At 33.1% G+C, this 11,685-nt stretch overlaps 1 protein-coding gene across 1 annotated transcript; it reads left to right on the plus strand.

Annotated features, from left to right (window-relative positions):
- Positions 1-4,539: 4,539 nt before the first annotated feature.
- LOC110689738 (probable N-succinyldiaminopimelate aminotransferase DapC) lies at positions 4,540-10,239 on the plus strand. Its single transcript, XM_021866525.1, has 9 exons — positions 4,540-4,773; positions 7,160-7,290; positions 7,470-7,555; positions 7,685-7,779; positions 8,031-8,127; positions 8,278-8,392; positions 8,996-9,150; positions 9,244-9,369; positions 9,679-10,239. The coding sequence occupies exons 1-9, from the start codon at positions 4,592-4,594 to the stop codon at positions 9,904-9,906; spliced, it is 1,215 nt and encodes a 404-aa protein (XP_021722217.1). The 5' UTR covers positions 4,540-4,591; the 3' UTR covers positions 9,907-10,239.
- The last annotated feature ends 1,446 nt before the right edge of the window (positions 10,240-11,685 follow it).

Genomic DNA, 11,685 nt, shown 5'->3' on the forward strand with positions numbered 1-11,685 from the left:
CTTCCTGAATTTCCTCAACTTCATCAGTTTCTATTGCTTGAACCATTTCAGTTTTCATTTTCTTTTTTCTCCTACCTTCAATCTTTCCTTCATCATACAGTACCATCTTTTGCTCCTCCTTTTCAACCTTTGCCTTCACTGAATTCCCTTTCTTTGCCTGTTTCTTCCTTGGCTTTACTTCTTCCTCTTCCTCCTCTTCCTCCACCTCATAATCATCCTCACTGACAGGCTCTTCTTCTGCTCTATAAACTGACTCTTCACTATCATCATCACTGTCAGGATCTTGAGAGGGTTCATCTGATGGTACTTCTTGTATTTTTTTTCTCTTTCCAGCATTTCTCTTGGCAGGACTGACATCTGAAAATTAAATATATAATTTTGTTTAAGTATTGAAAATGTACAGTAAGCAAATGATAAAATGAACAAAATTGTTTTCTCAAATGATCATTCTATATATAGAAATTGAACATTTATAATATATCATTATATACCTGCTTTTCTTTTGCCAGCAACCTTAGAAGTTTTCTTCACTTCTAGAGTTTTCTTTTTCCCACCTATATATTGAAATTGAACATTAATGATATACCATCATAAATGATCATTCTATACATTAAGATTGAACATTTACCCTTTTTGCCTTGGTCTGGAGGATATTCAGCAGGAGCACCTGCCATTTTTTTTATTGGAGTAGGTGCTGGAGGTGGTGCATCAGCTTCCTTTTGAATAGGAAAATTCCTTGTAGACATTCTTCTCTTCTGTCCTATTTTTGCGGTTTCTTTAGCAGGCTCAACATCCTTCTTCAGGCTTCCCTTTTTAGATTCATCTAACAGAACATCTATTGTTTTTAAAAAAATTTATGTTAGTATATTTGAAAGTGTAATATTTATTGTGTAACAGAAAAGTATTATGATTACCTTGGCTCCTTGTAATTCTACCACTTGGCACAACAACAAGGCTTTTGTTTTTGTTTTTCCTTGCAACCATTTTGTATCTTGTTTTCATTTTGGTTGACTGATCACTTTTTTGTGATGATGGAGCTGTCTCCTCACTAAGTTTTGTGGAAACTTTATCATCATCTTGATCTAGAAGATAAGTTTCATCCTCAATTTGAACAAAATCAGGTGCAATTTGTGCTGCATATGAAATGATCAAATATAAAAGATTAAATAAACATTATTAAATTGGATGACAAAAGTTTACTATATACAATATAAATGAACATTTCAGGTAATGAATATGTACATTTTCCACTATTTACCTTTCGGATCTGTTGTCTTTGTAGACTCATCTTCCACTGTTTTCTCTTTAGGGATTTTCTCCTTTTCAGGCTCTTTTTTTCCCTCTTGTCCTTCTATGAAAATTTAATTAGTTAATATTTATATATTTTTTTAATCTTATTGAACATTCAATATTATGTAGATCCAATATGAACATTTTATGTAATAAAAATGTACATTTATAAATTTTTACCTTCTACATTTGTTGTCTTTGGAAAGACATCTTCCACAGTTTTGTCTTTAGGGCTTTTCTCTTTTTCAGTCCCTTTTTTTCCTTCTTGTACTTCTATTAAAATTTATTTAGTTAAAATTTAATTTTTTTAATCTTATTGAATATTTAATATTATGCTTTTCCAATATGAACATTTTTTGTAATAAAAATGTACATTTTAAAATTTTTACCTTTTTCCACAGTTTTCTCTTCTATTGGCCCTTTTTCTTTCTTTTTTGCTTCACCTTCAAAAGTAATAGTATTGTTAAAATTGATATTTATGACTATTAAACAAAAATATTCAATAAATATGATCATTTACCTTTCCTGATTTCCTTGCTTGCCTTTTCCATTCTTTTGAGATTTCTCATAATTCTGATTGTCGATTCTTTGTACTTTCTGTAAATGTATGATATTAACTTTGAAATATATTCATTAATTGATTAAATTAATTCAATTATTTAAATTTAAACATACTTTGGGTTTCTCTCTATGTCTAAATGTATTTCTTGCATCTTGTCCTTTAATGTTGTTATTCTTGAATCATCTTTGGGTTTTCTGATATTTCATTAAAAATATGTTTGAATTTACAATTTTGATTAGTAAATAAAAAAATGAACATATAACTTATATTACTATTGGCCATGAGCAAACTTTTTTGTACTGATTTTCAAATGAACATATAGTCTATCTAAATTGAACATTTAAGTTTTCTTACTTTTGGCCAAGACTATTCTTTACTGGATTGCTTTGCACTTTTGGTTGAACTTCTTCTTGCTTGCTGAAATCAATATTAAGAAATACTTTAAATAAAAAATGCACATAAATTGTACATAAAATATACTGTTATAAAAATGAACATTTGTTTATATAAAATTGATCATTAGTATACCTTTCATCCCTGCTCTCTTTGTCAGTTGTGTTATGTGTAGCAGACACACTCTTAGTTGTTGCATTAGTAGCAGGAATGTTCTCACTTTGTTCACTTAAAAAAAACAGAATTATTTTATATAATATGATATTAAAGTATGAACTAATTTATACAATGAAGAAGATAATTAGTTATTTTGTATAAAGCTTTTATACCTTATTGTTTGATTTGTCTCTGGTGGTCTTGATTTTGACATAACAAATTTCACTCGAACCTTTTTTTTTCACTAAAATTTTAAGAATTACCTAATAAGTTTGGTATATATATACAATGTACAATAATTGAATGTAAAAACAATTATTTTATACATATAAACTTACTTGTTTAAAGTGTATCTTTCATAACTATTACCATATTCATTTTGTTGTATAACCTTCTTTAGAGTTAATGGTTCAGATTTCCCATCTCTAAATTGAAGCAAGTGTATCACTCTAAATGGCACATCACTACATTATAAATTAATTACATGACATTAGTTTGAATGCATATCACTGAAATGATTATTATCATATTTATATATGTGCATGATGATTTAATGAAATGTATATTTGTTATTTAAATCTCAATGACTACTCAAATGAACAAATATACATATATGATCATAATTATATCTATAAATGAACATTATGAGTATCAAATATGATCATATACAATGATGTTTCAATGAAATGTACTTTTGTTTTTAAATCTCAATAAATACTCATATGAACAAATATAAATATATGATCATAACTATATCTATAAATGAACATTATGAGTATCAAATATGATCATATACAAATAACATATTAAACAAAGATAAAACCAATTTTATCAAATACAACTAGCATATTAGACATGAACATAATATATTCTGTAAATGACTAATTACCTTGGTAGTGGAGACATTGTTAAATCCGTACCAATTGACTTGTCAATATCTTTTAAAAGTTCCGGATCTACAATTGGATCATTTTGGCGGTTTTTTTTCAATTTGTCTACTCTTGACTGAAGAGGTACATCATCATCATCGTCTCTGTTTTATTTAATAAATTGTTAATGTTTTAGTTATTTTCAGTAAAATCTTAGAACAATTACTACAATCGCAAAAAATTTTAACAAAAATTAGGTTTTACAAAAGTTAGGGTTCATACATTTCTTCAGAAATTTTCAACAAATTACTCGTCTGTGAAGTATTTTTCTCCAAAATCATACTACAATTGCAAAAAATTGAACAAAAATTAGGTTTCACACATAAAATCGCACTATAATTGTCATCGCAAGAATATGAACAAAATTACTTACTCTTTGGTAACATTTTGCTCTGATTTTCCAGTTTTATCTTCCATGTTCTTCTCTAAAGCGTTTTTTTGCAAAATCACTCTACAATCACAAGGAAAAGAACCAAAATTATGCTTCATACAAAAATTGTACTAAAATCGTAATCAAATGAACAAAATTACTTACTCTTTATCAAAATGCTGCTGCGATTGTTTAATTTCATCTCGAATATCAGACATTTGAAGTAATTATGAAGTGTTTTGAAGCAATTTTGCAATAATTTGAAGAGAATTTCGTTCCGATTCGACGGTGTTGATGAGAGAGAAATTCTACAAAAATGAAGAAGATGGTTTTTAGAGAGAGAATAATTTGATATGGATAGTTTTTTTTTTTTACTGTGGTTAGTGGGGGTAGTTACTGTAGTTTGTGGGGGTAGGGGAAAAACGCAAAACGCTGCGTTTTGTAGGGGGTGTAGGTTATGGTACCTACACTAGGGTCTAGTGTATACTAATTAAAAATTGCATGCCCAAACTTGCTCAAAATGGCCGGGCCATGCAGGCTTTTTGGGATGGGCCAAAAAAATGTATAAAAACACATGCACAGGCCCATCCAACAAATAAAAAATTTTCAGGTCAGGCACTACTCGATTTCGGCCCAAAAAATCTACCCAAAATTCGGGCCGAGTTGGGCTAACTTTGATCAGCTTTCTTGGGTCAAATTAGATCGATTACTATTCAAAATGGATGGATTTTTTTTGGATTGGATCGGCTTTAACACCTCTACTCATAGTCACATACAGCCAAGGTACACAAGGCCATAAGCACGTTTAACATGTCCTTCCATTATCATGCATTACCCATTGACTAAAATGATAAGATAAGGTTTTTATTTGGTGTTTTTGAACCCAGGAAAATGGAGGAAAAATTATCATCTTTTGCAAAATCATTAACACCTTCACCAATTCAACAACTTTCTTATCTTGCTCAGCGTTGCAATGCCATTAATCTTGCTGAAGGTTTCCCTGATTTTCCTGCTCCTTCCCTCATCAAAAATGCTGCTGTTTCTGCCATTAATTCTGACTTTAATCAAAGCAGGTTTTACTTTATTTTCTCTCTCCTCTCTAATTTTTTTTTTCCTTCTATTTTTGACTATTTATTTGTACCCACATTCCCCAAAGTGTCAATTGCTTATATAGTTTGACCCATGATTTATAATTTATTTTAGCTTCCTCTTATTTATGGAATTATTATGTGTACTTGATGGATATTTTTGGGATACTTGGTATTGCTATAGAATTGGTGGATTAGGTGACTTTTATTGTACCACTTGGCACTGTTTGCATGATAATATGATACGACTACAAAAGTTTATATACCCCAAGTAGACCTGGCAATTCTAATTCGACCCGTTATTCGAAAATTCCGAACTCAAACTGATTTGTACCCGATCTGAAGTAAAGTTGATCCAAACATGATCCGTTGCCCAAATTGACCTAATCTGTACTTGATCTGAAACCCGAAGTAACCCGACCCGATTTTAATCCGAATTAATTGACCCGAACTGACCTAATACTCAAAGTGACCCGACCTGAAGTGACTCGACCGTAAATAACCCGACCCAATTACTTTTCACAGTCAAAAAACACATTTCAGGAACTGGTAATACTTTAGGATTAATCCTTGCATATGGTAAGTTGGTAACCCCGTTGGTGTATTCCGTGTACAAGTCTGCAGGCAAGAAGCGTTGTCCCAAGTAAACAGTGCATACCGTGTAAAAACCTTCGGGTGCTCGGCACGCTCGATCACTATACACTGGACATAAGTAGATCCGGTTTTTTATTTGATAAATATACTATGCGACAATAACGCTATATTTTAGAAGTACTATACTTTATGAATTTGTTATATCAGTTTAGTTGTACACTTGTAATATTGTTAACAAATAAATTACACGACCCAATTTGATCAAATCAGAAATGACCTAACCCAAACTTGACCCGACAATTAGACTTGAAAATTGATCCGACCCAAACTAACCCAACCCAAAGTGACCCGACCCAAACTTAGCCCAAACCGAACTCAGCCCGAAGTGTTGACCCGAGTCTTGAATTGACCCGACTCGACCCGAACCTGACCCAAATATTTGACAACCTGAAATGACCCGACACAAAATGATGCGACCCGAATATATTTTGACCCAACCCGAACGACTCGTTTGTTAGGTCTACTCCCAAGTGAAAGGTGCACCCAAGACACATGGATATTTTTTTTTTTTACGCTCATTTTAACTTTGCGCCCATTGCTATGGGCACAAGAAAAACGGAGAGAGTATTATTTTTTCCTAATGTGTTTGCTTTGCTGAGCTCCAAATAAGCAAAGGGGTAAAAAAAATTGAGTTTTTTTTTTCTTAGGACATATCACATGTGGGGTACATCACTACGTGCGAAAGGGTGTAAAATTAGTAAATTACATTTAGTGTATAACTAGGTCAATTCCCGTGCCATGCACGATAATTTTCAATAACCATTATTAAACTATTATTGCACTTACTCCGTTTCTTTTTAGTTGCAACACTTTCCTTTTTGGTCCCATTTACGTCCCTCCGTTATAAAATTGATAAATAAGGCAATTTCTATCATACATCATACAGTCGAATGTATGATACAACTAAGATATTTTTTTCCCTTTTTTTTTTTCTTATTTATTTCTTCTCAATTGGGTTAGCTACGAGGACATACGTGATAGATTATGATCATGCAACATGAGAATGTGAGAGAGTGTAAAATTACGTTTAGCGTATAATACGGAGTAATCTGATAATTTGATTTATTTTAGTTTCCTTATTGACGAGTTATTCTTAGAATACTTGATTTTTGTTATAAAATTGATAATAAATTAGGCAATTCTATTGTATAGTCGAATGTATGATACAACCAAGTTACCAAGATTTTTTTTTTTTTTTTTTTCTCTCCATTTGGGTTAGCTACAAGGACATATGTGATAGATTATGATCATGCAACACGAGAATGTGAGAGGGTATAAAAATACACCTGGGATTATAATGGACAATGCTGATGGTTTGCATTTTGTTGTCACTAGGAGTTAGTGACTGCTGTATACATAAGTTTGATGTGGGACCAACATTAGGTTCAACACCTGTTAGCATAGAAAGGGATTATTGACTATGCTTAATTGGTATTCTGTTCTAATTTTGAGCTGAAATCATACCACGGATGTTCAAAATTTTGAATATGAATTTTGTAACGGTTTTAGTTTTGTTACATTCACAGTTTTTTTTTTTTTTTTTTACTGAACTGATTAGAAATGCCTAAATTCAGCGTTGAGGTTGATATATAGCTTATAATTTTTTGGGTTAAAGGTGTCTTTTTCTTGGATATAGTCTGGAATTTGTAATTTTAGGAATGGGATGCTTGAGATTTGTTTTGGCATATGAAGTCTGAATCTGACTATTAATTTATAGACATGTGCAGGAAATATGTGATTATCTAGCAAAGAATGTGAAGGACATGCATGGCCTGGATATTGATCCTATGACAGATATAGTGATTTGTTGCGGTCAAACTGAGGCGTTTGCTGCAGCAATGTTTGCCTGTAAGTTCAACTTATGCTTGGTACTTTGGTAGAGAATGCAACGCAAGGTAATGCAATGGCCAAAAGAAAGACATGTTCATTACCTGGCAGCAATTGCATTACATTGTGTCTCGGTAAACTTAAGGATAATAATTCTAACAAATATTTAATGTGATATACTCCCCAAATGTCATGTGCAGTAATTGATCGAGGTGATGAAGTTATCGTGCTTGACCCATCATATGAGACATATGAATCTTCAATTAGCATGGCTGGAGGAGTCCCAGTAAGCCCCCTTTTTTTTTCATATGGTTTGCTTAAGGCTTAAATCAGATCATGACTCCCGAATAATTAATAGAAGATGACCGGAACATTTATCATTTGATATTTTACCTGAACTCTGATTTTTTTCCAGGTATTTGTGCCCTTGGACCCTCCTTATTGGACTCTGGACCCAGAGAAACTAATGAAAGCTTGTACTTCCAAAACAAAAGCTATAGTATTGAACAGGTTTGGAATTTTGCGGTTCTTTACCCTCCAATAATCAATTGGTATTTTGGCCTAATTTCTTTGTTATTAAGGGGTTAGAGGAGCACTATTGAATAACTTTGCAATAGGCTTAAATTGATCTGTCAAAAAAGAAAGTGTGTTTTAGCCTGCTATCGTTTGGTTAGTTTGATGACTATCATTACATACAATTGCTACCTTGCTGTATACCAAAACTGCTGCATTTGATATAAAATACTGATACAGAACGACAGCCCTCACAATCCTACAGGGAAAGTGTTTGGAGTAGATGAACTGGACATAATTGCTGAAGCGTGCCATAAGTGGGACTGCCTAGCTGTTACAGATGAAGTATGGGAAGAAAATTTTCTTACTTCTACTGGCATCAAACTTTGTCTCCGCATTCTTATAGTGTTTAGCTCCCATAAGAGTTATGACATGGCTAATCTACTAGGTGACAGTGAAATCCACATCTTAATCTGTGGTTATTATTTATTTCAGGTGTACGAATATATAACCTATGATAATGAAAGGCACATATCCCTTGCTTCGCTTCCAGGAATGCAAGAGCGGACAATCATCACTTCCTCTATGTCTAAAACTTATTGTGTGACAGGTGATCTCAACTGCCTTCCCATCATGTTTTGCAACCATTTTCATATTTGACACTCTCATATACAGGGACTGATACTGTCTTCATAATTGACATTCATATACTGGGATGGATCCATGTGATGAGATTTGTGAATTGTGAAGTTATGGGGTCAAATATACGTAATTAATTATATCTGGGAATTTTGAAATTTATTCTTGTAAAATCTGAAAATTGAGTTCATCCTATTTGTTAATCGGCGGTTGGCTTTTGGCTGGTTTGTTTGGCTTGTTTGACCATCTGGAAGTATTAGCTATATTGATTGGCTTTTTAAGTGGTGGTTTAAGGCGACTGTTTACAAAAGTGTGGCCAACTTATTTGTGGTTTTAGTTGTGGTTGTTAGTTGTTTATTAGTGAAAAAGCAAGCTAACAAGTCAAAAGCCAATAAAAAATGCTACTCTTATTGGCTTTAAGCTAAAAAGCCAACAACCAAACATATTATTTGGTTGTTTGACCAAACTAAAATCCTAAAAGCCAAAAGCCAGGCAAAAAAGCTTATTGCCAAACACCCCTGGTATTTTGTTTTGCCCTCATAATATTTTTCCGAATCTGCCTCTACTCTTATAGGTTGGAGAATTGGATGGGCCATTGCCCCTGCATGTATTGCTGATGCTGTAAGAAACGTCCATATAAGACTTACGGATTCTGCTCCAGCACCTTTTCAAGAAGCTGCCGTGGTGGCTCTGCAGAGCCCCCCACAATATTACGAGTCAGTAAGAGAAGTAAGATTTATATCAGTAAATTATCTCTCCAGCTTAGATAGCAAGCTCTTAAAAAGTTTCTCCCTACTGATGGTACTATTACTGGTTTCCAAGGACTTTGAATCCAGAAGGGACTTTATTGCAGAATTACTCGGTGGGATTGGTTTTCAGACTAACTTTAAGCCTCAGGGTGCATTCTTCATGTTTGCAGAGCTACCCAAGGATTACAATAACTGTGACGTAAGTTGTGGCTTCTCAAAACTTTCTATTCGCGGTATTTTAGTAATGTAATGCGTATGCAGTTTATTTGTCACCATTCATCACCCTCCAAAGAAAAAGATCAGTATGAAATTCATGTATTCTGTGAGTCATGCCTCAACTTGCCTACCTAACTTGCAACTATTATGTCATGTATTCTGTGAGTTATTTTGCAATTTATGTATTGTATTCATGTTTCGTGATCAGTATCCTAATTGTCACCTTTTACAGAAATTATTGCCTTGACAAGTTAGAGGATAGAATGAACAACTCCAAATGTATTTCTTGCAGATAGACTTTGTTGAAGAATTGATCAAACAAGCAGGTGTAGTGGCTGTACCAGGATGTGGATTTTTCCATACAAAGCGTCCATCGAATGGCTATCAAAGAAGGTACATCAGATTTGCTTTCTGCAAAAGCAGTCAGACACTGATGGCTGCTCGCCGTAGGATAAGTGAGCTTTTAAATTCGTCTGGTCATCTCAAGCTATTTCACTCTGAAAATGATCCAGATTCTTGACAGCTTTGTAATCTGTTATTCATACTTCCTCCGTTCCTTTTTAGATGACACAGTTTGACTTTTGCACTATTCACAAACAACACTTTGACTAGCTTTTATAATTTGCAGCTACGATAAAACATAATCATGTGAGATATTGTTTGAATCGTCTTAATGTATATTTTATTAATATCCACTTTTTATAATTTTACAATGATGATAATGGGAGATATAACTCATGAAAATTGTGCGTTGGCAAACGTGATAAAAGAAACGTGTAATCTATTAAGGAACGGAGGAAGTATTTATCAGTTTTGTTGCTCTTAGTTGTTACATAGAGGCATCTCATTGAAATTGTACTATTTCTATGCTACTATCTTCTCGTTTAATGTATCTAAACGATATTATTATTAAACTTCAACTAATTCGGATTCAAGCCAAGTCTGCCCCAAACTGAGGGGAAAGCTCTGCCGCCAAAAACACTCAGAAGGCTTGAATTTGAGTCGTCTGGTTAAGCTGGATCAGTTTCGTTGGTGACTTTCAAATTTAAATAATGTGATGGGTCAGATGCCTATACAACCAACATTGATTTACTTCTTCAGCAACTAATATAGGATGTGTGGAAAATGTTACCGCATGTCTTAATTATGATAGTGATGGCATTTAAAAAAAATTCCATAATCACTCTTTAAACCATATGAAAGGATTCAAAGGAAGATGATACGAATAACACAACTACACATGTATTACAAAGGATTTTTTTTTCTGTAATCACTCATTATGAAAAGGCGAGGATAATGTGACAATTAATTGTAGCTAGTGTATCACTTTATTGCATTCTACAATGTCCAATGATCAACTCTATGGGTTTCCATGATCATTTTTTTTTTATTTTTTTTATAGCTAATCTCAAATTTATTATTAAATTTTGTCAGAAAAAATCTTTTTAAACAACTTTTTTATTGGGAACAACCTTTTAAAAATTTTTTATAACTAGAAACTAGATTGTAAATTTTTTTTGTTCAAGACAACCAAGCTCACATTCCGCCATTGACTTGGTCATTTCCGACATTGACCCCCATGTGCAGGTCACATGACCTTTTTTTTCTTTTACTAATCCCACCCCTTTTCTTTTAAGTCTTTTAAGTTTCCTCTTAATTTTCCTCTAACCTCTATTGTTTTTAATCTTCCCCCTTTTCTTCTAATTTCCCCCCATCTTCTCTTCTCTCCTCTCTTACTAGCTAGGTTGTTCTCATATTGAAGATCTTTCAAGCATGGTAGTTTGAATTAATTGCAGTAATTGTTTTTGGCAATTAATTTCAACCAAGGATACACTTACATTGTTCTGTAATTGTTATCCAGATATCAATTTTGTAGGTATTTGAATATTTAGGGTTTTTTTTTGCCCCTTTTTAATTTGCGCTAATAACATCTATTTATCTCAATTATGTAGCATCCATGGCTCCATCCAAGTATCTGGGTTTATGTATAACTTTGTAATTGGTCGCCCTTAGCTTCTTAGAACATGACGCAACTCCTTTCCTCCTTCCTTCCTTGCTTTGTTCTTACCCATGGCAGAGCAATCGCAGCAAAATTTCAGAAAATAATACCCAGAAAAGGAAATAAACATCATTTAAATACAATAAATTAACTAAACTTACTGTTTAGGGTGGGTGTAAATTAACTTCACTTCATATCTTCATTGATTAATTTGCAGGTTTAGGGTGAAGACATGGCAGAGAATAGGTTGAAGATGATTTATTACCTCATTTTTGAAGAGAGGAGAGAGAAGATGGGGGA

The sequence above is a fragment of the Chenopodium quinoa genome, unplaced genomic scaffold, assembly GCF_001683475.1.
Source record: "Chenopodium quinoa cultivar QQ74 unplaced genomic scaffold, ASM168347v1, whole genome shotgun sequence".
NCBI lineage: Eukaryota > Viridiplantae > Streptophyta > Magnoliopsida > Caryophyllales > Amaranthaceae > Chenopodium > Chenopodium quinoa.

Coding starts and splice junctions, on each gene's coding strand:
- LOC110689738 (XM_021866525.1), top strand. CDS start 4,592: ATGGAGGAAAAATTATCATCTTTTGCAAAATCATTAACACCTTCACCA. Junction 7,780..8,030: donor AAAGCTATAGTATTGAACAG/GTTTGGAATTTT, acceptor ACAGAACGACAG/CCCTCACAATCCTACAGGGA. Junction 9,370..9,678: donor AGGATTACAATAACTGTGAC/GTAAGTTGTGGC, acceptor TATTTCTTGCAG/ATAGACTTTGTTGAAGAATT.